General features: G+C 45.7%; 1 protein-coding gene across 1 annotated transcript in view; it reads right to left on the reverse strand.

The window, feature by feature from the left end:
• Positions 1-7,248: 7,248 nt before the first annotated feature.
• Positions 7,249-25,876, reverse strand: part of MTMR2 (myotubularin related protein 2) — a 34,299-nt gene continuing 15,671 nt past the window's right edge. Inside the window, exons 4-15 of the mRNA XM_033146158.1 lie at positions 25,060-25,154; positions 22,918-23,028; positions 21,431-21,532; positions 19,659-19,742; positions 17,494-17,643; positions 16,611-16,799; positions 15,365-15,550; positions 12,990-13,196; positions 11,036-11,128; positions 10,415-10,528; positions 9,170-9,346; positions 7,249-7,750 (exon numbers count right to left, since the gene is read on the reverse strand). Of these exons, the coding sequence (XP_033002049.1) occupies positions 7,589-7,750; positions 9,170-9,346; positions 10,415-10,528; positions 11,036-11,128; positions 12,990-13,196; positions 15,365-15,550; positions 16,611-16,799; positions 17,494-17,643; positions 19,659-19,742; positions 21,431-21,532; positions 22,918-23,028; positions 25,060-25,154 (1,670 nt within the window). The 3' untranslated portion in view covers positions 7,249-7,588. The remainder of the gene's footprint in view (positions 7,751-9,169; positions 9,347-10,414; positions 10,529-11,035; positions 11,129-12,989; positions 13,197-15,364; positions 15,551-16,610; positions 16,800-17,493; positions 17,644-19,658; positions 19,743-21,430; positions 21,533-22,917; positions 23,029-25,059; positions 25,155-25,876) is intronic.

Genomic DNA, 25,876 nt, shown 5'->3' on the forward strand with positions numbered 1-25,876 from the left:
TTTTGCAGGCCTTTGCCCTGCTTCAAAAATGTCCACTGCTGTCTTGACCAGTGGAGTGAAAGACACACAAAGGTGTTACTACATTACCTTTCAACTCTCCTAAAGTGCATTGTTTTGTCTTCAGCCTTGAACTGCTCCCTCCCCTGCATTTCCCCCCAAAATTGTTTTATGTGTGGTGTTGGGTATTTTCCACTTCAGATGTTCAAACGTTCTCAGTAAGACGTTCTCATTTTGAAACATGGAAGTTTTGTAAAGAGCGACCTCTTCAATATTTAGTTGACTACCTAAAAGCTTTTACCTCAGCTTATAATTAAGGACGCTTCCTTCAGAGTTTTTCCATCCATGGAATCTTAATAATGTGGTTTCAGAGAGGAACTGAACAGCTGCTTGTATCTTCTCTCTTGGTTTTTTCCTCCTTGCAAAAGAGTGAAGTCAATGTGTTTCTTTTTAAAAAAAAACACACACACACACACAACAGCACCTCTGATCATGGCTGTTCTGGTATTGGCAGCTGGTTTTTAACTTGGCTTTTAATAATTTTATCCTCCACTGGACTAGGAGATCTGGTGGCTGTCATGGTACTATGGATTTTTATAAACACACATGCGCGCAGAGATATATTATTTATTACATTAATAATGTAAAGTCTTTCCAATGATTGGAATGTAATGACGACTCAAAAATTGTGCCTTTTGAGGTTTGACTGGGATCCAATAAAGGCAACTTGCCAATTGAATAAATTAGGCGGAAAACAGCTTCTCTTGAACGCTTCCACTTTACAAGTACTAGTGCAACGCAGGGGTGCATATGCTCTAAATCAGGGGTCAGCTCACTTTTTCAGCAGGGGGGCGGTCCACTGTCCTTCAAACCTTGTGGGGGGCCAGACTATTTTTTTGGGGGGTGGGGTGGGGGAATGAACGAATTCCTATGCACCACAAATAACCCAGAAGTGCATTTTAAATAAAAGGACACATTCTACTCATGTAAAAACACACTGATTCCCGGACCGTCCGCTGGCCGGATTTAGAAGGCGACTAGGCTGGATCCGGCCCCCAGGCCTTAGTTTGCCTACCCATGCTCTAAACAAATATGGAAAGCCGGTTGCATTCAGAGGTTGATGCTTTTACGTATGTTAAGTATAGCTAGCCTGTGCTTCCTGCAGTGAGACTTGCCACCATGCAACCTGGACAATACGTGTGAAATCCTCATCAGCTGCTAAAGCGAAAACAAGGTAGCAAGGGCTCTCCTGGCTGTTTTTTTCTGTGGACTGGCTACAAGCTCCCCTCCCTTGCCCTCCTTTGTGAGCAGACAGCAAGGCGATGTTGTCTTTGCCATCTCTGCTCAGATGCCCTGAGGAATAGCAGCAGGACCCACGTCCCCCTGAGCAGTTTTCTGCGTCATGGCAGGACTGCCTTTGCATGAACTGGAACGAGGCCACAGCAAATCGAAAGCATTTGAATATGCCCTTCCTTTTGTCAAGAGTTGTGTCCCAATCCCTTCTTGGCCTTAAGCAAGCCAGTCTCTATTTGGCAACGCAAGTGGAATGCAAAATGTTAAACCAGATGTGCCAACTTTGAGATACATTTGCAATTCAGTTGCTTCCACCTTACCTTAGTTTCCCCACCAATTGAGCTCAGGTACAGAAAGTACCTACCTTAAGCAAATTTCCACGTGTCCAGAACAAGTGACAGCTGTACTGTACAGTCATGTCAGTGGTGACATCAAATGGTCACTTGTCCTTGAGCGACTTGGAAGCAGCTGGGCATCGATTGCTCCCTTGGAAAGGAGGCCACAAGCAGCCCCATGGAAGACTGATGCATAAATAAATATAAGGCGCTATTTTAAAGCTAAAGAATAAAAAATCTAAATCATACATCAAAGTCTTAAATGTGCAACTGCTGGTTAGTTCCTTGGGAGAGCTGGAACCCTGCAAATATGCTTGTTCTTGTGCGTTCCAAGTTTGACCATATAAACTGTTGAAACACTACCAAGAAACGGCAAGAAAACATTTTGGTACTTTGTTTATCATAGCTCTTTCCGTTTGAGACAATACATAGTCGATAATCATGTTAAAAATAGTAATACACAGCAAAGCTGCCACCCAGGGCAAGCTAATACAGTCAACGGGCCTGCAGAGTAGGTTTTGGTCTACACAAGGGTTGGAAACCCGTGGCCTCCAGATACTGCTTGGCTACAGCTTCCATCACCCTCGATCAGTGGCCGTGCTGGCAGGGGGATGATGGGAATTGGAGTCCAGGAAGATTTGAACTGGCATAGAGTTCCCCCCCCCCCACTACCACCATTGGTCCGAATAGAGAACAGAATGGTAGATTGTACCACTTCAGACTGCAGGTGAGGCAAATGGCATGTTTTAAATGCCCTGTTGCATGGAAAAGCAACCAGAGTTTAAAAACAAAACCCTAGCACAGCATGGGCTGAGCTAGGCCCATTCCCCCCACATTTTGCTAGTTTGTTGGGAGCTTTTTATAGGGAAGAAAATATACTCCATTCCACCCCCCCCCACCCTGCGGTCTGAAGTGGGACAATCCACTCTCCTCCTTCAGCTGCAGGTATGCACCAACCCTAGGTAAACTGCAGTGCCCCGAGTTGTCATAATCAGTTCACAAAGAAATAATTGCACCCTTTTGCTTCCAAATAACAAAAACCGATGCTGGCAGGTAACAAAAAGGAACAGGATTACGTTACACTGTAAAGTCGGAGCGATGCCATCCTTTGCTGAAGGAAAGATCCTGAAAACATGTTTGGGTTACAGGCGGGGTTTGTTTTTCGGCATGTAAACTGTGCACTTGGGAACAGTCTTCTTGCCTCAAATGAGATGCTGCAATCCAGGAAAAGTAGAGGCACGATGGCCAAGAAAGTCTAGAATGGGGACCTGGGGACCTTGAGATGTTGAGCTCCCAGTTCCCATCAGCTTCAGCCAGCAGGGAGGAGGGGCATTAAAGTCCAGCAATAGCTAGAAGGCTAGAGGTTGGACACCTGGGGCCTAAAGAGAAAAGAAAGAGCCTTGCTTTCAGCAGATCCAGGTTGGGCCTAGTCTCATAACATGGGGGTTACATCAGTTTGGCCTACCATCCCTGCTCCCCCTTCTCCTGAGCCTTTTAATCCCAGGCAAACACTTCTACCACTTACAGGTAGGTAGCCGTGTTGGTCTGCCATAGTCAAAACAAAATAAAAAATTCCTTCCAGTAGCACCTTAGAGACCAACTAAGTTTGTTCTTGGTATGAGCTTTCATGTGCATGCACACTTCTTCAGTATCTGAAGAACTTAGTTGGTCTCTAAGGTGCTACTGGAAGGATTTATTTTTTATTTTGCTTCTACCACTGATGATGAAGACACTGCCAGAAATATAAATGTGGTTTCCCCTCCATAATTTCTGCCATATCCATCCTGGGAAAGGCAGAACGCTGGTTTAGAACATGAAATAACAACCAGCTAGTCACAGGTACAGTGGTACCTCGGTTTACGAACTTAATCCACTCCGGAAGTCCGTTCATAAACTGAAACTGTTCTTAAACCGAGGCGCGCTTTCTTTAACGAGGCCTCCCACCGCCGGTGCCCTCTTTCACCGTTCGGCTTCCGTTCTTAGACCGAGGTAAAAGTTCTCAAACCAGGACGCTACCGGTTTTGCGGAGTTCGTAAACCGAATAGTTTGTAAACAGGGCTGTTCTTAAACCGAGGTGCCCCTGCACTTGGAAACACACCACAGTCTTGCTTGAACCTGAAGATGTGGACATGCCCAACTCCTGCTGTTGCTTAGGGGTGGGGAACCCATGGCTCCCCAAATGTTGCTGGACTACAACGCCCACCATCCCTGCCCATTGGCCATGCTGGCTGGGGAGGATGTGGGGCCCAAGCTTGGTGAAACTTGATTTATGGCAAGCCAGGGGCATCGGCAAAGATGGGGGAACCTGCGGCCGATGATTGAGCTGTCAGACCAACATCGGAAAGGCTGTGGGCTCCTCACCCTGGCACAACAGCAAGAGTTGGACACACCAGCTTCTTCAATTGCATGCAGGATAAAAAAAAAAAGCTAACTGGCTTGGCAGAACTCACCTGTTTATAAGGCATTAGACAGGTGAGAGGAAAAGTAAGGAAACAAAATGGGTCCAAGATGGGTTGGGGGTTTAGGCAGCAAGCATCCGCCCATCACAATGCAATCATTTGTTTTCTTGCTCACAGCACCATTGGCGGAGAGGCATATGGTGACCCTTTAGTGCTTTTAGCAGAATGTCCAGCATTATGCGCAGTCAAGGGGGCAGAGGGAGCAGGTTTGTACGCTGCACCGACCCGGGGGAGCCGCAATGGGTCTTTGTGTAGGCCGAGAAAGACACCCTGCATGCATACATGGAATTCTTAAGAGAGCAAGACTCCAATCCCCACCGTCTTGAACCTTTGGTTGGGACAGCTGGGGCTGAAGATCACAGCAACTGGAGGACCACACATTCCCCATCCTTGTTTTAAAGGCCAAGGTGTCCAGAGTTGGGGAGTGCACACTGCCATGGCGTCTCTAAGTGAAGCACTTAAGTTTTGCCCCCAACCCCCAAATTAGTAAAGATGAGGCTCAGCTTTCACAGAGTTGAGTTTGGGGATTGGGTACCAAGACACTGGCACAATAACGGCAAGCGGCGTCTCTCTCACACAGCAGAGAAACCACGCTGGAAATCTGTGGCTACTTTGGTGCAGGAGGTGGGACTTCACGATCCTCCGGTCTGTCGTCCTGAAACGCCCGTGTTTGCACGCACACCACTGAACACGAGGAGGCTACTGCAGTACGACTGGGATGTGCCAGCACATACACACACACACAAATACACACCAATCCCTTTTCAAGTCACTGGAACAACGCAACAGAACCCAAGCAACAGAGACCACCATCAGAAAGCAACGTCACATCACCCACAGGCTAACACTTCACAATGCGATTCCCACTACGTTTCCCCCGCAACTCAACCCATGCAGAAAGGAGACCTTATCCAACACCACTGCCGTAGTTCCAGTTACAGGTAGGTAGCCGTGTTGGTCTGCCATAGTCAAAACAAAATAAAAAATAAGAAATTTCCTCCCAGTAGCACCTTAGAGACCAACTAAGTTTGTTCTTGGTATGAGCTTTCGTGTGCATGCACACTTCTTCAGATACACTGAATCAGAAGTCACCAGACCCTTATATATAGTGAGAGAGTGGGGAGGGGTATTACTCAGAAGGGTGGTGGGAATGGGTGATTGGCTGATGGGTGTGGAAAACCTGTTGACGACTGTTAACGACTGCAATTAGTCCTAAAGGAAAAAGCAAGGGGTGAGATGGCTAAAGATAGCTTTAGTTACAGGTAGGTAGCCGTGTTGGTCTGCCATAGTCAAAACAAAATAAAAAAAATAAAAAATCCCTCCAGCAGCACCCCAGAGACCAACCAAGCTCACTCCCGGCACAAGCCCCCGTGTGCACGCACCCCCCCCCCCAGACACACCGAAATAGAAGTCACCAGACCCCCATACACAGTGAGAGAGTGAGGAGGGGCACCACCCAGAAGGGTGGTGGGAATGGGTGATGGGCTGATCAACAGGTTTTCCACACCCATCAGCCCATCACCCATTCCCACCACCCCTCCGAGCAACACCCCTCCCCATTCTCTCACCACACGTAAGGGTCTGGTGACCTCTACCCCAGTACACCCGAAGAAGTGTGCACGCACATGAAAGCTCACACCAAGAACAAACCCAGCTGGTCTCCAAGATGCTACTGGAAGGATTCCTCCATTTTAAATTTTGTTTTAAAGATAGCTTTGTCATGTATAATGAGATAAGAATCCAATGTCTTTGTTCAGACCAGGTCTCTCCGTGGTTTTGAGTTTGGTAATGAGTTGCAATTCAGCAACTTCTCTTTCCAGTCTATTTCTGAAATTCCATTGTATTGCCATAGTGTGCGTGTCAGTGTGTGGGTGCAATTCTTTCCCCAAAGTATATGATTTATTCTCTTTTGTCAGGAAAGACAAAACACGTACTCTTGGCAAGCTTCATAGCTCCCCATGTCCCCTTTGCCAATAGCAATGGAAACCAGAGGAGAACTGGAAGACTCTGGGTCGTTGGCACCCCTTACTTCAAGAATGGGGCACCCGTAGCCCTCCAGATGTCGTTGGACTCCCATCAGCCCCAGCTGGCATGGCCAGTGCTCAGACCATGAGAATTGTGGTCCAACAACATCTGAACGCCACAGGTTCCCCCATCCCTGCCTTAGGACAGTGTTGACATTTGTGTGGTAGGGAATGATGGTTTTCTTGCTGCTGCAACTTATGGGGCTGGAGAATGTCCCATCTAAAAGAGAGAGGGACATTGGGTGCAACATAGAAACGCTTTTCAAAGGAACTTTCAAATAACATGACATTTCTACTCCAAGTAAGGCATTGCTTTAGCACTGGAACATGATTAACTATATTTAACAGCAAATTGCTAGCAAGTAGTACCCAGATATTAACGAATGTAAAGCTCTAAAGCCTCGTGACGATGCTCCCTTGTTTTGTTTTGTTTTAACCCAAATGGTGAGAATTAAACTGTTTATAGCGAGCCATTCTTCGTTTTTCCAAATCTAGAGAGAGTTTAATTTTCAGGTGACAACCCCCAACGGATAAATTTTGCTAGCTGTTGATGTTGCCTCTTGAAGCGGGGGCAAGCAAACTGTTGTTCATGGTCCACCCGTGCCTGCAGTGTTGTTTTTTGTGGGCTACAAAATCCCTCAGCAAATATGGTGGCCGTGCAGGAGCAGAACCTGCCATAAAAAGCTGGCACAGAAACTGAGTTCTGCTTCATGCCTATACAAAGATGGCACTCCGTGAGTCAGATGGATTGCTGTCACCTTTGCTTGGGGAATCCACTGGCAGCACAAAAAGGTTGCAAAGGATGCAAAGAACTGCCTTAAGAACACGATGAGATTGGGATTTCCTCCCAAATAATGGGACAAGCTCCTTTGTTGACAGTGTCCAGAAACCAAATGAGCACAACTGCTTCTTTGCACAGACCAAGATTTCCTAATTGTTCCCTTTTCTGGAATGAAGTTCTTTGTCGCTGCCATTTGCTTAGGTTCCTCTGAGTTTTGGGGAGCAGCTCATCAGGTGGCCAAGGAGGGGGCAGGATGGTGCAAGCTGCACTGTGCTCATACCACTGTTTGAAGTCTGCAGCTTCCAGCGTGAGAGCAACGTTCTCCGGCTCAAAGCAACAAAACCGCTTCCACAACTTGAGCTCAATGAACAAGTGTCCTGGTTTCGTCTCGGGAGGCTGTGCCAGCAAGCTTCCTTGTAACTAGTGTCCCGAGTAAGATAATTATATATGACGCCTTTAAACGACAATAAGCAGAACAAAAAAGAAAGAAAGAAAGGCTTTCTCTTCCTGTAGCGTTACATCCTTAAAAATAATAATAATAATAAACCCTGGTGCAGGGACGTAGCAAAATAAATAGTGTGTCTGACCTGCTTTCTAAGTTCGCAAAGTTTTCTCTTTTTGAAGTTTCCATTTCCGGACAAGCTGCCATGATCGCGTGATTCTGGAGAGATGACGAATCGAAGAGTCTTGCAAGCTGCGTCATACCACAGTCTGGACTGGGGTGGCACACTGGGCAGGAGAGCTGCCTCTCTCAGAGGAGGAAGTGGAACGGTTGGTGATCTCTCGCTGGAGCTCTTCCACCTTCTTCTGGAGCTCGGCTCGTTTGGCCAGGAGTTCCTTGTAGCGGTTGTGCAACGGCTCCTACAGCAAGACAGAAGCATCACACTCAAGTCTTGGGAGATGGAAGATAACCACAAGTAGGAGCTTCATTTGGACCAGAGATCAGCTATTTTTTTTAGCCCCGAAGCTATTTTTAACGCCAGAACTAAGGCCCAGAACCCAGCAAAGTACATAGCTTGAAAGTTTTAAACAATAGTATTTTGCTTTTTTTAATGTAAACAGCGAATGGAAAATTTTCTACTCGTTCATCTTTTTAATTTTGTTTCCCTCATTCTCTCTTCTCCCTTTCTTTTTTTTTTTTTTTAAAAAACCTCTTTCCATCCCTCTATTATTTCTATCTTTCTGTTATTTTTGCTTCTTCTTCTTTTTACTTTGCTCTTGCTTTTATAAGCCAGTCTGGGTTAGCAAGGAGACTACACACAGATGAAGCAGAGCAGTCAACCTTCCTTTTTTTTTTTTGCATTGGGAAACGGCCATAGCTGTCAACTTTCCCTTTTTTGGCAATGGGAAACGGCGCTGGAATAAGGGAATTTCCCGCAAAAAAAGGGAAAGTTGACAGCTATGAGATGGTTGGATGGTTGGCAAACGACCCTGTGTGAGAGACAGGGAAGGTAAGACCTCCCAGGGTAAGAGACTGGGATAAGAAAGGAAAGCTCCCTCTTTCTCTGTGGGATAAGAGTTTAGATTTACCTGGGAGAGAAGACTTTGTGTTTTTAAGATTTTCTTTTTGCTTAGGTTTTTTTTTATTGCAATGCAGTATGAAAAGTCTCAATAAAACTTTTCAACACAAAGAAAAGAAGAAGAAAAAAGAGAGAACACAGCAAAGCAATAACATGTAAAACAGTTAAAAAAAAAAAGATAAGGACCTCTGGACGGTTAAGTCCAGTCAAAGGCGACTATGGGGTTGTGGCGCTCATCTCGCTTTCAGGCAGAGGGAGCCAGCGTTTGTCCACAGACAGCTTTCCGGGTCATGTGTCCAGCATGACTAAACCGCTTGTGGCGCAACAGGACACCGTGATGGAAACCAGAGTGCACGGAAACCCCGTCTACCTTCCCGCCACAGCAGTATCATAGAATCATATGAATCCTATTTATCATAGAATCATAGAATCCTATTTATCTACTTGCACTGGTGTGCTTTTGAACTGCTAGGTTGGCAGGAGCTGGGACTGAGCAACAGGAGCTCACCCCGTCATGGGGATTCGAACCACCAACCTTCTGATTGGGAAGCCCAAGAGGCTCAGTGGTTTAGAGCACAGCGCCACCCACCCACGTCCCATAGTTAATCATGTCTGGCAAGGGTGCGAGCCTTTGGATTAAGCCAGATTCTTTTCCAGCGGCTCTCAGCCCGAGCATGGGCTCAGGCTCCGAGGAGCATGCAATGCAGAGAAACTTTGACCTCCCCGGTTTTCACCCCTTTCCTCCTCCCAGTCACCTTACCTGTGGCTTCATCCGCGGGTTCCACCTGATGTAGTAGCCTACCCAGAGTTCCAGGTGGCGCATGCTGGCCACGGGATACAAAACGTGGTTGGTGTAGCTGGCATAGAGGGGATTGGTGAAGTCTTCGAGCTGGCTGTTTATATAAGACCACAGCGAAACCGTCTTTTTGGGAAGGCCCTGAAAAACAGGAGGGAAGAGGGATACTTTACTGTATTTGTGGAACGTTAGGAGAATACCTTAGCACAGTTCTGGGGAGCTTGAGCAACCTGCAGAGTTAGGACTACTACTTCCATTATTCTTGACCAGGAGTCGCTGGAGGGCACCATATACCGGTAGTCTACTGCCTGCTTTGTAGAAGAGGCGTGGATCTTCTATTTATTTCTCCCCCCCCCCTTAAGATTTTATTACAGCCTTTACCCATGGATTCACATGTGGTGGAAGTGTAAAAAGATCAGACAGTTTTGGGAAATGATTTATAATTAAGTTAAGAACATGTTTAAATGCTCTTTTCCCCTAAAAAGCCTGAAGCCTTCCTGCTAGGAATTATGGGTAATGAAATTTCAGAAAGGTTCAGGAGTGTCTTTACGTATGCTATAAGTAGCTGCCAGAATTCTAATCGCAAAAGGTTGGAAGGGAGAGGCTACCCCATCCAAATCAGACTGGCAAAAAGTACGCTCAACCAGCGAGACTATAAGCAAGGTTACGAGAAGTTACAGATGAAAAATTTACCAGAGAGTGGGGACATCTGCAGAGTTTATGTAAAGGAATACTGTCAAAATATCAATCCGTTGGCAGGTTTCGATTGAGTTTCTGCCTGTAATTATTTTGTGCGCTGATTATTTCTGTTATACGGTTTTAAAACCAATAAGGCATTAATACAAAAATAAAAAATAAAGAAGATTTCCATGATACAATAAGATAAAAGGAAACAATCTAAATAAAATCCAAAGCAGGGAAAGAAAGAGAAAAGAAAACGCAGAGTCCTCTCTCAAAAGGAGCTCTCAAATCTTGTCTCACCCAGAAGGTGGTGGAACCTCCCAGATCTCAGCTGGGAGCATCCCTTTCCTCCCTCTGTTTCTTACCTTGGGAGGACTTCCCTGCCTCTCACTCGGGGTCCTTTCACCCACCCTCATGTGTGTGTAATCCTTGGACCCCAACAACGGTAGGTAGGAAAGCAAAATGTTTTTTTGTTTTTCTTTTCAAGCAGCCCATGGGGTTTGGGGGTGGTTTTTTGTTGTGTTTTACCTCTTTGACTCTCTGTTGCTCGCTGTTACACAGGAATGTCCCAAACAAGCAGCTGTACAGGTGGTCCAGGACGGTGATCAAGAAGCACTCGTTGAATTCAAACGCGGTGGGAAACTTCAAAAGATAAGCAGTTGCGATTTTGTTTTCACCGGGCACTTCCCCAACGGAACATGAAAACATTATCCCTGCAAAATGTTTATACTGGAGAGAATATGGGGCTGGGGGTGGGGTATCGATGAGAGGAGAGGGGTGGGAGGGAAGGGAGAAATGGACCACCCCTATTTTGACACCCAGTTAAGAATTAATTTTATTTACAGGATTTATTGACCGGTTTCCACCGGAAGATCTCAAATCTATTTTATTTAAAAAAGCTATTTATACATCTTTATGATCTCTCTCTCTCTCTCTTACCTATATGGAATGGTCATTATCACATCTTGTGGTAGTGAGTTCCACAAGTTAAATTACACATGCGTACTTTGTGCTTTAAAAAGCAATAATCCCCAAACACCACCCTTGTACCTAAGTAACTTGAATCCTCTCCCAATAAAATCCCCTTATTTAAAAAACCCCAATAGAAAAACCCCAACAAAAGCCCCGTATGTACCCCTAGAAATCTACCTGTCTTGTCATCTGCCAGACACAGTCAACAAACTGGAGGAAAACAGGAGATCGGTCTGCATCTGCATGGTTCCTGTCTCCGTGACCGACTCTCTAAAACAAAACGAGGGGTCACAGGAAGCACATCTGAAAACCAGTATTGTTTATAGAAATAGGAGTCGTACAGATTAAATCGGGCAAATTGCCAGTGTGCCGAGTCTACTCTGAGGATGACTTACCTGGATCAAGCCCTAAATGTGAGCGGAGAGAGTAAACAGACCCACTGAACACAAAATGACGCACAAACTCATTTGACAGGCATGTATGTACACTTTCCTACCATTTCTGTTCCATAATGTATTTTTATTCTCTCTTTGTTATAATGTTAAATGTACTGGACTTTTCCGTGTATGAGACAAGGTTTTTTTTTTAATTCAAAAATCATGTTAAAAATTGGGGGTTGTCTTACACATGGATAGTGCATTGTGGGAACGTGGGATTGGTTGCTGCCGCGAGTTGGAGATTGTTATTGGTGGCTGCGGCAAGGGCTGGCATTGATTGGCTGTCAATTGAGTGGGTGATTTGTTGCTTTTGTCAGTGAGGGGACAGAGGTGAATTTTCTGATGCGTGCAAGCGGCACTGTCTGTCTGGCAGGTGAGCGATTTTCGGCAGTGCCCCCTTAAAGAAGGTCAACAACTCTGGGCAATTCTCCCCCCCCCCCCAGCTCAACAATCTCTCCCCCCCTTTTCTTAATTCTGAGTCCCCCAAAATAGGAGGCGTCTTATACATGTATATAAAAATATGGCAAGTTGTTTGGAGAATAAATTGTTGTTGTTGTTTTCTCCAGTCCTTGAGAAAAGTGGGCATATAGTATTAAGCTCATAACCCAAACTTCCTTGCCTTGTTTCCCTTTCTTAGACATTTTTGGAACTCCACCAATTCCTTGCCAACAGCCCTGGAGCAGGTCCCACTTGTCTGCCCTCCTAAACCACCTCTTAAATCATTTAAGACAGTGGTTTCCCAATGGGTGGTCTGTGGATCTCAGGGGGTCCGCATAACCCACCCAGGGGGTCTGTGGCACAATTCACACAACAAAAACTACCATAAAGATACCAAAAGTTTCAAAAGTAGGGGGGGGGTCCATGGCTTGGCTTTTGAAAAACAGGGGGCCTGAATTATTTAGCTAATTGGGAACCATTGATTTAAGATATGGCAGAGAGGCATGTAATTTCAGGGGGTGAAACTTAATTTTTGCACATGTCTTCAATGAGGGGGCCTTAAAAATATGTTTTTGGGTGTGAGGAATTCAAATCTGCTACTATTTTTGTGTCTGGGGAACATTTAGCTTGGCAAGTCTTTGTCTGATGAAGAAGCACGTAAACTTCTTTTGGGAAACCAAAGAATTTTAGTTTTACCTTCTGAAAGTGTCAGATAATGTTAAACACTACCACCACCACCACCACTACTACTACTACTACTACTGATAGTTGCCGTTACACCATTAGTATTATTAGTATTTGGCAATCATTTTTAATTATTTCCATGCAATTTTTACACACGTTCCATTTACCAAGCAAAACAAAATTACAGTGGTGCCCCGCTAGACGAAAATAATTCATTCTGCGAGTATTTTCGTCTAGCGGGCTTTTCGTCTAGCGAAGCGGCAATGCAAACCGCGGTTTTCGCTAGACGAAAAAAAAATTCGTCTTGTGAGGCAGCCCCATAGACAAATTCGTCTTGCGGGGCAGCCTTCCGCTAGACGAATGCCTTCATCTAGCGAGTTTTTCGTCTAGCGAGGCATTCGTCTAGCGGGGCACCACTGTATATTAATTTAACCAAAATATCTTTTGGATTCCCTGGTCACGTTACAACTTTTTTTAGCGCCCATCATTCCTGGGATGCGAACGCTGAAAAATCCCACACACACCCTAAATTACAGCAGTCGGTTTGTTAACTCCAGGGGTTGGCAACTCACCAGCTGGAATCTGTGCCCGAAACTCAGCCATTCCTTCTCCACCAGCACTTGAAAGCCCTGGATTGTCCGGTAGTAGCCGTCTAGCATAAGCATGGCAAGAGAGGTGAGCTGCGCCGTCCGGTCCCAACCGTCGCTGCAATGCACGACCACGGAAGTCTTCCCCGATTCCACTTTGTCGGCAATACGAAGAGCGCCGGCGAGAATCAACTGGGGAGAAAAGGGGGGCTTGCAGCTGCGATATCCATTATAAACAGAGAATTGCGTGACATAAGACAACATGAAACCTCCCCCCCCACACACACATGACAATTAAAATTGAGAATGGGAACAAAGTCTTGGGTTTTGATCTTCATAGCCAGGTTGCAGAGAAGGCGAGGAGCAAACAAACGACAAAGGGTGCTCCAGAAGGAGCGATCAAACGGTTTTTTGTTTTGTTTTACAATTTTGCAACCTGCACAATGATGCATGTTGTGTTAGAAACTCAGGTACATAAGCTAGGCACCCAGTGTTAGGATTTTTGTGTATCCTCTGCTGCAACCAAAATGGTCAAAGGCCTGGAAACGATGCCTTATGAGGAACGGCTTAGGGAGCTGGGTATATTTAGCCTGGAGAAGAAAAGGTTAAGGGGTGATATGATAGCCATGTTCAAATATATCAAAGGATGTCATATAGAGGAGGGAGAAAGGTTGTTTTCTGCTGCTCCAGAGAAGCGGACACGGGGCAATGGATTCAAACGACAAGAAAGAAGATTCCACCTAAACATTAGGAAGAACTTCCTGACAGTAAGAGCTGTTAGACAGTGGAATTTGTTGCCAAGGAGTGTGGTGGAGTCTCCTTCTTTGGAGGTCTTTAAGCGGAGGCTTGACAGCCATCTGTCAGGAATGCTTTGATGGTGTTTCCTGCTTGGCAGGGGGTTAGACTGGGTGGCCCTTGTGGTCTCTTCCAACTCTATGATTCTATGATTCAGCAGGACTATTATGGTTAGTATAAATCACATGAGTGTCTGAGAGAATGTGGGAACGGAAGACCGTCTTATCTCTTCTGTAGTAAGAGTGCTATTGTAATTTAGTTTCACTTTTGTCAGTGTCGCAGTTCGTTTTCTTGTTCTGCCAGAGTTCGGAGAACACAGACGTAGAAATGGAGTCTCTGTACATAGACTGTAAATAAACGTAGTTTAGAGCTACGGATGTCTCTTTCTTCTTGCTGTGTGATGTTAGAAGACTTGTGTGCTCTTCTCCTATGAGGAGGGTCGCATATTATCGGCACTCTGGACTGAAGGGGCATGCCAGCCAGAGAAGGCCACCTGGGAGCTTGGAGTTTGCCAGTCCAAGTGAGCGTCACTTCCAACACCCAGTGGCTCCTTAAACCATGGTTACAGTTGCCAAAGCAGAATGCCTGGTTCCATTTCTGGGACCGGATAATACGTCTTTTGGGTTCCTGAAATTCCTTCTGATTGTGAAGATGGAATATAATGGATAGAATTCTATAGAATGTGCTGCATCCAGGGACGCACCTGCAGACGGCTGGAGGCATCAGGTGTCATGCTGGTGCAGGGACATCTTCACTTGGTCACAAGTGGACAGTAGCAAGGTGCAAAATGCGCCTGGCACCTGGCGGATTTCGAATGCTGGATGTGTGCATTCAGCAGTATATAAAAGCATACAGATGGCCCCGCTATATTCAGGCCATCGGCCCATCTGGCCCAGCTCTCTGTGCTCACAGTGGTCAACCGGAAGCCCACAAGCACAACCTGAGGGCAATAGCACTCTCCCTCACCTGCAGTTCCCTCCAACAGGTACTCAGAGACACACTGCCTCCGAAAATGGAGGTAGAACACAGCCACTGATAGCCTGATCTTGCATGAATTTCTCTAGTTCTTTCCGAAAGCTGTTGGCCATTGCGACCTCTTGTGGGAGCGGGTTCCACAGTTCCAGCTAGGGGCAGCTGCTTTCTACGTCTCAAAAGGGACAACTTGTGAGCATTTCAAGACTTCCTGCTCCTAAGGCTCATCAACTACACACTCCTTTAACAAACCACACATTTTGCAGTTTTGCCTTCTCCCCTCCCTCTTTCAAAAAGCAATGAGGGGGGGGGGCTGGGGGAGAGAATTATTTTGAAGAGGCAGCCAGGTTCCTACACGAAACACTCAGACGAATTAAGCTTCTGCTTTCGATGGTCTCTTAGCTGCAACGTTGCAGCAGCTTCAGCAAGGTAAGTCACAGAACATCTAGGCTTCTGCATCTCGGACGCTGCAATCTGCAGCCACGCTGGTGCTGCAACCTGCCAAGGATGGGGGGAAGTTGCCGAAACCACACCGATAGGAGGACCCACACAGAGTCACACACACACACACACACACACACACACAAATGTACCTTGATGTGTTCCAGCCAATGGGTGGATTCCAAATTAGACAGCCAGTGTGTCTCTTCTATGTTGGGATATACAATCTCTTTCAGCTTCCTCAACGACTCTCTCATAACGTGGATATTATGGATGTCCAGGAAAACCAACTCTGCATTCTGATAGGCATCCTCACTTTCATATCCTCCTCCTTTGGCCTGAAGAAGAAAACGAAGGTTGGATCGCCTTTGTCCCAAGTAAGACCCTAAGCCTGCAGGTTGAACTTTTGCCAAGTGTGTTGCCCTAGGCCAGGGACAGGGAATCTGTGGTGCTCAACAGACACGGCTTATGGGATGGGACTCCAATGCCCACCACCCTTTATCCAACTTTTTAGAATGCCTTTTGGGGATTGAGTGCTGCATTTTCTTTAGGAAACACTGCTTTAATTTACGGTTACAGGTAGGTAGCCGTGTTGGTCTGCCATAGTCAAAACAAAATAAAAAATAAAAAAAATCCTTCCAGTAGCACCTCAGAGACCAACTAAGTTTGTTCTTGGTATGGTTTCGTAAGGTGCTACTTAGTTGGTCTCGTAAGGTGCTACTGGAAGGATTTTTTTTTTTTTTTTGCTTTAATTTACCTCTCTCTTAATTCCGTTGCCCCTTTCTAATTGCATTTTTAATCAAGTGTTCTGTAGGACTGGATCCAAGCCTGCCCTTCTTGGCTCAAGACCCTGGCTGCATACACACAGAGCACATGGCTTCTCCCCAAATAATCCTGGTAACTGTAGTTTGTTAAGGGTACTAGGAATTGCGGCACGGTGAGGGGTAAACTACAGCTCCCAGGATTCTTTGCAGCCCCAGCGAAGGCACCTGCTAGAGGAAGGACAATTATCGATTAATTCCTCCTCCTTTCCTTTCTTCAAGTTCTAGAACCATCTCCCACACATTTCCGGAGCCTCCTCCAGAGAACATTTTTGGGAGGAAACAGGCAAGGGCTTCTATTCCCTTTTTGGCACAACATTTCAAGGGCCACATACCAGTGGCAGGCAGGGCCAGTGCCAAAAGAGGGTGGAGAAACCAAGGAAAACCTTACTTCTGTGCACCAGGTGAGTTTTTGCACACACTTATGGACCCTGGCATTATCAGAGTTCAGGCAAACCAAAACAGGGCCAGTGAGTGGGTTGGGAAGAGTACCGAGGGCCAGACAGAGGGGCTCTGAGGGCCACATTTGGCATGAGGCTCCTGACTCCTGCTGTTGGGAAAGGCACGATTATCCAACCTTGTTGGCTACAGCGTTCACACTTGGCCTGGCATCGAAGATGAATATCTTGTGGGACTGAGCGTTGGAGTCCATGATGGACTGCAAATACTTCTCATCCTCTTTGCTTCGTTTCCCACTCACGCCAACCATCGGCTGGCTGCAGCGCGTGACCGTGGCTTGGCTTTCCGGGTGAATCCAGGACAAAACCTTTTGAGAAGAAGAAAAAGAAGAAGAGTTTGGATTTTATATCCCGCTTTATCACTACCCGAAGGAGTCTCAAAGCGGCTAACAATCTCCTTTCCCTTCCTCCCCCACAACAAACACTCTGTGAGGTGAGTGGGGCTGAGAGACTTCAGAGAAGTGTGACTAGCCCAAGGTCACCCAGCAGCTGCATGTGGAGGAGCGGAGACGCGAACCCGGTTCCCCAGATTACAAGTCTACCACTCTTAACCACTACACCACACTGGCTCTCCTTTTGAGGAGAAGGAGGGCTTTATTTATTCCAAAAGAAAAATAAACACAAGGCCGAAGAAACAGACCACATCTGCACCATACATTTAAAGCACTATGACGCCGCTTTAAACAGCCATGGCTTCCCCCAGAGAGATCTGGGAGCTGTAGGTTAAGGATGCTGAGAGTTGTTAGGAGGCCCCAGAGAATTTTTCAAGGGTTTTTTAAGGATACCCCTAGTCCCCTTCCTCAGAGTTACAATCCCCCAGAATGGTTCAGCAATCAATCTCTCTTCACAGGGAACTCTGGGTACTGAAGCTCCAGGAGGGGAATACGGGCCTTTAACTACAACTCCCAGAATTCTTTGGAGGAAGCTGTTTAAAGCGGTACCGCGGTGCTTTAAAGGCACTGGTGTGGCTGTGGCTACAGTAAGAGACAACGTTAAGCTTACAGGTATGCGTCCCCTGGATCGGAATGCAGCCACCCGCTTCAGCTCCTCGTCCGAGATGTTGGCAGGAACCACCAGGAGGGCAGGGTAGGTGTCGCACAGTTCGTACTGCTCGTTCACCTTGGTCATTCTCCAGCTTTCGTTAGGAATCCCCTGTTTTGGAAAGAGATAGAGCTGTTTGGGCTTCCCATTCCCATCATTCAAATGGAAGCGCTTACATCAATAGGCTACCTGCCTAAAATGTAACAGGAGACAAAGGGAGTCAACTATACTAGAAGAATGCCGGTTGTTGGGGAACAACAGCAAAAGAAGGTTTAGTGCTTATGTTCCAGCTGATCCAATAGGGCTCTGATAGTAGTACTAATAATCTTTATATGCTGCCTATCCGATTAGTTTGCCCCAGCCACTCTGAATGGCTCCCAAGAATATATTTAAAAAAAACCACAATAAAACATCAAACATTAAAAACTTTCCTATACAGGGCTGCCTCCAGATGCCTACAGAAAGTTGTGTAGTTATTTATCTCCTTGACATCCGGTGGGAGGGTGTTCCACAGGTTGGGTGCCACTACTGAGAAGGCCCTCTGCCTGGTTCCCTGCAACCTTCGCTTCTTGCAGTGAGGGAACTGCCAGAAGACCCTCGGAACTGGATCTCAGTGTCCGGGCTGAACGATGGGGATGGAGAAGCTCCTTCAGGGTATACTGGGCCAAGGCCATTTAGGGCTTAAAAAGTTCAATGAAGTTATTTAGTATTTCTACCACCACCTGTCTCTCCCCCCCAAAAAACCGGCAATCCAAAAATTGTTCCAGAGCTGGGGACATGGGAAGCTGCCTTACACAGAGTCAAACCATTGTTTCATCCAGCCTATTACTGCTTACACTGACTGGCAGCAGTGCTCCAGGGTTTCAGACAGGGGTCTCTGCCTGGAAATACCAGGGACTGAACTTTCCACATGCAATGCAGATGTTCTGCCACTGAGCTATGGCCCTTCCTGAAGGCATATGCTGTTGCTCCTTGCTTCTGTGATAAGAGCACAGCCATCAAATACGAACTGTAGCACAATTCAGGCATCAAGATGCTCACATGCTTGGTATCTAATAGGCACACACACACACGATAGCTGGTGTCTCCTGATAAAGGTCCTCATGTAGCCACAAAGACCTTGAACTGAGACCTCGTGCAGCTGATGTACACCAAGACACTAGCTTAAATGGACCAATATAAACTCCATATAAATCCCTTTATGAATAACCTATCAGCAAGATTGTCATAGGTCGCAGTACAGAATGCAAGAAGAGAGCTTTCTCCTGGCGAGACAGAGCCCATTTGGGTGTTTTTGGTTCCCTGAGCCTGGGAGATCATAGGTTAAAAAAAAAGGTAAAGGAACCCTGAATGGTTAAGTCCAGTCAAAGGCGACTATGGGGTTGCGGCGCTCATCTAGCTTTCAGGCTGAGGGAGCAAGCGTTTGTCCACAGACAGCTTTCTGGGTCATGTGGCCAGTATGACTAAATCACTTCTGGTGCAACGGAATACCATGACGGAAACCAGAATGCACGGAAACGCTGTTTACCTTCCTGCCGCAGCAGTACCTATTTATCTACTTATACTGGCGTGCTTTCGAACTGCTAGGTTGGCAGGAGCTGGGACAGAGCAACGGGAGATCACCCCATAGCGAACCGCCGACCTTCTGATCGGCAAGTCCAAGAGGCTCAGTGGTTTATACCACAGCACCACCTGCGTCCCTGTTAGAAATGATCATATAGACAATACCACAGGTTTGTTGCTTTTTTTAATTATTCGCCATTGGCCTGCCTTCCACAATCTGTTGCTCTTCAAATGTTTTGGACTACAACTGGCCGTGCTGACTGGAGATGATAAGGAGTTGGAACCCCAAACATCTGGAGGGCCCAGTTGGGGAAGGCTGCAGTCCAGGAGTGCCAGAATTCCTCCTTTCTCCTGCCACTCATAGTGACTCCAGAGCCAGAATTTGACCAACTAAGTTAAAAATTATTTAGCGCAATGCTTGATCTGGGCCCAGCTTGGACTTGGGTTAAGTTCGCCTACAGATCAGAGGCTCCACCACCTTAAATCAATAATATACAATTGTATAGGATGCATTTTGACATACAGGAAGGAGTGTAAATCAGAGGTAGAATGGAGGTGCCTACCTGCCTCCTATACTCCACAACAGGATCATAAACCTTCCAGCCATTTTCTGGGAAAACCTCTTTGTATTCAAATGCAAAGAGAGACTTAAAAAACGAGAGAGAGAGAGAGAGAGAGAGAGAGAGAGAGAGAGAATCAGTTCTTTTCAGCTCATTTTCCATTTTATTTGGCATCTCAAATAACAATTTCTGGTCAGCTTTTTTGTTTCTATAACACTGAGGCATAAACGAAAAGAAACTGTCTTTGTACGTTTAAATTAACACATCAGCGCACACTTCTTCATATTCCTTTGTATTATGATCTATTACCTACAAAATCTCCAAGGGAGTGAAAAAGGGGGCAGCGGAGAAATGGGACTTTGTGTGAAAAGAATTATTTTTTCTGGCAGTGTAAATACAGAGCAGTCTTTCAAGGCAACATCCTATGGCTGACACCTATTCCTTTTTTGTGTGATGGTTGCTTATGGCAGCCATTTTGTGCCAGCACCCAAAGCACAATTATAATTATAGAATGATAGAATTACAGAGTTGTAGAATTGGGAGGGACACCGAGGGTCATCTAGTCCAACCCCCTTCAATGCAGGAATCTCAGCTAAAGCATCCGTGACAGATGGCCATCCAAACTCTGCTTAAAAATCTCCAAGGAAGGAGAGTCCACAACCTCCCAAGGGAAACCATTCCACTGTTGAACAGCTCTTACTGTCAGAAAGTTCTTCCTGATGTGTAATAATAATAATAATAATAATAATAATAATAATTTATTTATACCCTGCCCATCTGGCTGGGTTTCCCCCAGCCACTCTGGGCGGCTTCCAACTGAATATTAAAAACACAATACAGCATCAAAATCTCCTTTCTTTTAATTTGAAGCCATTGGTTTGAGTCCTAAAAACTTTAATTATCATTAAAGTTATAACCTGCCCTTCACCAGCCAGTCTCAGGGCAGTTTACAACAATTTAAAACTCAAAATTAATTCACCTCACGAGCATCCTGGCTTTTTAAAACCAAAAACAGCCATGGGATGTTCATGTTTTGTGGTGCGCTATGAGGAGGTTACAATCAGTGGTGGTACCAATATTTTTCACCACAGGAATGGCGAGGGTGTCAGGATCTCAACTGCCTCAATTTGGATTACAGTGTGAAGTTATAGGGTAAGCTAAACCAGCGATGATTTGGAGGGTTTCTGCCCGAGTCTAAGGCTGCAAGCACCAGTAGATTTCCCCCAAAATGCTCCAAATTGCTGCTGGGAAGCTTGGGGAATAAAAGTTCCCAGATTATAAAAGCTCAAGATTAAGCAGGAGTCACTAGGAATTCTTTTTAGGTGTACCAGATTTAACATATAGCCTAAGAGAGCAAGAAGAATATATGTTTAAAGATGACTGGAAAATGTTTATTGAGTATGTGGAAAATAACGGTGTGCATCTGAAAACGCTGGCAGCATTAAGTTAATTCAACAGGGTAAATAATTCTTGATGGATGTAGAAGTAGAAACCCAGTTGGAATGGTTATTGTAAAATATGCAGGGATGCAAGATATGCAAAATGAACCAAGGAAAGAGAATAAGGGAAGTTGCTGGATATTTTAAAGTTTGTAAAGGTTTATTTGAAATTGTAAAACAGAAAGTATAATAAAAATTATATATTATTATTATTATTATTTTTTACTTATGTAAGATTGTCACCCACCACGACCCGAGGTAATTTATCTCTTAAGAATGGTTAAATTCATGTCAATTCTACCATGTGCGCTGCAAGAGCAACAGAAAAGCACTTACCAAATGATTTGACACGGGAAACGCGTATTTTGTCAAGTTCTCAAATATGGACCTTCTCGTGCGGCCCTCGGGGCGATGCGCAAACCGGAGGTTCCGGACATCCTGAAAAATGTTAGGCCAAACTCAGCAGACCAGCCTTCTGCAATCGGGTGCCCTCCAAATGTCATTGGACTACAAATCCCATCATCCCTGACCACTAGCTACGCTGGTGGGGGCTCTTTCTTAGCCCCAAGTAGAACTGCAATATCTTGATGGGGGCAGGAGTAGCAGAAGGGGAAAGTTAGGACACAGCAAGAAGAGCCCCTACATGACTGCAAGGATCACACATCTCACACTTGACTTTGCGGTGCAGAGTAGAGGCATATTTGGAATCCCAAGGACCTCATGTTTCAGTTCAAAGAAGAACGGCATGCCAACTACAGAAACAGACGAGCCGTTCCCATGATGGGCTGAAGGTTTAAAAGGGTTGGGATTGGTTTCTGTGCATCTTCTGAAACCTCAGCACTGTTGTTGTTGGCCTCTATCTGCCTCGAGAGACAATGGAGTGTGCCTCCATGGGTGAAGGCAAACCAATGTGTTAGCACAGGGGTAGGCTACCTAAGGCCTGCGGGCCGGATGCGGCCCAATCGCCTTCTCAATCCGGCCCGCGGACGGTCCAGGAATCAGCATGTTTTTACATGAGTAGAATATGTCCTTTTATTTAAAATGCATCTCTGGGTTATTTGTGGGGCATAGGAATTCGTTCATCCCCCCCCCCAAAAAAATATAGTCCGGCCTACCACATGGTCTGAGAGACGGTGGAATGGCCCACGGCTGAAAAAGGTTGCTGACCCCTGTGTTAGCAGCACTGAAGTGACCTCCCAAAGGCACAAGCCTGGGCAGTGCGTATGGAGGTCCTGGGCTGCCCAGATGACAGGACTCCCCCTCTCGGGGGGGAAATATACCATGTTTTTCCGTGTATAAGACGCCCCCATGTATAAGACGACCTCTATTTTTTTTTGAGCCCAAAATTAAGAAATAAATAATTGCAGCATTCCTTGTATAAGACGACTCCCAATTTTAAACTTTAATTTTTTTGGGGGGAAATATACAGTCATACCTCGGGTTACGGCTGCTTCAGGTTGCGCACCGCACCAAACCCAGAAGTACCAGAACGGGTTACTTCTGGGTTTTGGTGCTTTGCACATAAGCACCGAGTCGTGACCTGCGGGTTGCGAACACTGCGGGTTGCGAACTTGCCTCCCGCACGGATCACATTCGCAACCCGAGCGTCCACTGTAGTCTTATACACGTAAAAATACAGTATTTTCTTCTTGGTTTAGCCAACTCAGCTTCAAGTCCTACATGGCAACTTTCTGCAGGGCTGCTGTATTTAAAGTCAGCGAAGAGGAATTTAAAAACATGTGATTTTTAGGAAAAATAACAGACCCCTGCTGTTGGGCAAGAACCCACCCATAATTCACCAACCATAGATGGATCCGCTTTACCTTACACACAATCTCCAGGCCATATGAATTTTCGCCGCGGCTAGAAGCGCCTCCAATTTTCTCCACTCTGTTGATCACGCCCAGAGGACCGTCAAGAACAAACGGAGGGTCCTGGGGAGGAAACGAAGCGTGTCAGTGAAAAGTCTAAAACCTCCTAAAACAAAGTACAATCGTAACTTGGAAGTCTGTTCAACTTCCAAAACTTTCGGAAACCAAAGCGTGGCTCCTGATTGGCTGCAGAAAGCTCCAATCGAAAGCCACGGAAGCCCCATCAGATGTTCGGCTTCCAAAAATAGTTCGCAAACAGGAACAGTCACTTCCGGGTTTGCGGTGTTCGGGAGCCAAAACGTTCGAGAACTCAGCTGTTTGAAAACCAAGGGGCGACTGTATTACTGTTAGACAGAACTTGGAGCACCCAAAAGCTGAATGTCTTGGTGATGAGGCTACAGATCCACTGATACATTCATTTATTTTCTTACAGTCACATCCCACTTTTCTTTCCCCATGGAACATGGGACTCCCAGGTGGTTGCCCATCCAGGCACAGACCAGACTACTTGGTTACAGCACAGCGGTGGTATCAGTGCCTTGAGACAATTCCACAGGACCAATAAACTCACAAGCGTGTAAAAGTAACTCGTACCAAGTCAGAAACTGGTCCACCTAAGCCAGTATTGTCTGCTATGACAGTATATCCTAGGCTCGGCAGCCACATACAAATTGCCAAAGAAAGAAAGAAAGAAAGAAAAGCAAATGCATACTCAAGAAAAGACTCTGATTTGCCTAGAAATGCATATGATAATTCATAAAGATAGATGCAAATTTAGAAATCGCGTGTGGTACCCAACTGAATAGATCTCCTAGAGCAAGGGCTTCGGGCTTCGCAAAGGGACTTGCCCTCTCCTTATGCTCCTCATGGAGCTCTCCATTAGAGCTGGGAGACATGTGGTTTTCAACATGGCAATAAATGACCAGCTAAACATTGAGACATACTGATATGACACGAGGCATCGGGTGGCTTCACGTCCCCACCCATCCCACATTGTGATTTTTGCATAGCGTGTACACACACACATACACACACACACATCATGATCTGCAATATATGGCCAGTTCAAAAATTATGAAACCAGTATCACAATATGGACTTGAAACCAGTTTTGGGCAACACACCTATCGCCCAGCCCCAACACACATAATGATTCGTGATATATTGCCAGGTCAAAAACTATGAAACCGATTATCACGATATGGACATTGAACTGGTTTTGGGTGATATATTGTCCAACCCTACTCTCAATCTATTTTGGGGGGTGGGGGAGGTGTTCCCCCTAACTCTTCAGAGCAAGGCCATGCATGGGGAGAAGGGGGGAGAAGTTCAATGGAGCAAGTGGAAATCCTTGCACTAGGGCAGGCATGTCCAACACCTCAAGAGACTGCGATCTACTCCCATTATAAAAAAACTGGCAGTGATTTACCCATTGTCATTGGAGGGAGGAGGGGTGGGTGGATTGCCCAGAGTTGTTGAGCTTTTTTTGAGGAGGATTGCACTGAGTTTTTCAGCTTCCTCCCCATAACTTTTTGTACACGATAAGGACCCTGCGATCTACCAGGATCAGCCAGGGATCTACCGGTAGATCGTGATCTACTGGTTGGACACCCCTGCACTGCGGGATATATTTAGTTGGATACTGCTCAATGACTACGGTTGGACTTCACTCCAAAGGCACACTCCTCAATTTTCTCCCAAGGCAAATGGATGCATGCATGCATGCCAACCAACCAACCAACCAACAAGACTCCACACAAACATTGGGGAATACTATGGCCAGGGCACTTACTTAGTGTCCTGTCTAGGTGGCTAAGTGCTGATGAGCCCCTCCTCTTCTCCCTTCTTAGGGTTCTTTCTCTTTAAACCAGACTTGGATGAGACAGCAGCACAAAGAACGGGATGCTTCCAAAAGAGGACCATCCTCTGTAAAGCAGGACGCAGAGGTTGTTCCCCAACACCGGCTACCCAATCCTTTCAAAGCACGCACTCTCTACCACTGAGCTCTGCTCCTTCTCAGCTTGCGCTTGAAATAAATAAGGTAACCCCCCCAAAAAAAAAACCCAGTGAAAAGTTGCTCAATTTGAGCCTTACCCTTTCCATGCTTTTAAAATATAGCCTGTAATTTGTAACTGTCAGAGTTCCTCTAATGGCGCCGGTGAATGGGCAGATGTGCGTAACATCTTTTGCTAGGAGAAAGAAAGAAATAGGTTATATATACATATGATACGTATTTCCACATGGAGGTGCTGCAACGAGGCTTGGAACCCCTTTCCATGTCTCTCAAAGCAGTTTTTTGGGGGGCTTTCAAGAGATGGTGCTGAACAAACAGCCTCTGTCCCAGTGGTTCTCAAAGGCAGGAGAGGATGGTTAAGTGTTGTGGGAAGATTCAAGGGCAACCAAATAAGCATTTAAACATTTCAGCGTAGTATAGTATCATTTACTTTTTAAAAATCTGCAGAATACGGAAAGATACATTTTCAAAATCAAACACAGCTAGGAGTTGCTTCTTTTTGCTTTCCAGAGTTATTTCTTATATATATATATAAAATTTCAGTGTGGTGCAAGCAAATTTTTATTCCGAAAATGTGGCCCAGAGAAAAAAGTTTGAGAACCACTGCTATCCTTTTAAATGTGTTGTGGGATGGGTGTGGGTGGGAAGGTTCTTGTTTTGTTCTTGTTTTCATTAAGTATAATAATAATAATAATTTATTATTTATACCCCGCCCATCTGGCCGGGTCTCCGGCCAGATGGGCGGGGTATAAATAATATTTTGTATTTTTATCTTGTAGTTTAATGCCATGAACTGCCTTGAGATCTTCGGAGGAAAGGCAACATACAAATTTAATAAATGGAACAACAACAACAAGAAGAAGAACAACAATAACAACAACGACTGAAAGTCCCACA

This window comes from Lacerta agilis, chromosome 4, assembly GCF_009819535.1.
Source record: "Lacerta agilis isolate rLacAgi1 chromosome 4, rLacAgi1.pri, whole genome shotgun sequence".
In the NCBI taxonomy this organism is placed as follows: domain Eukaryota; kingdom Metazoa; phylum Chordata; class Lepidosauria; order Squamata; family Lacertidae; genus Lacerta; species Lacerta agilis.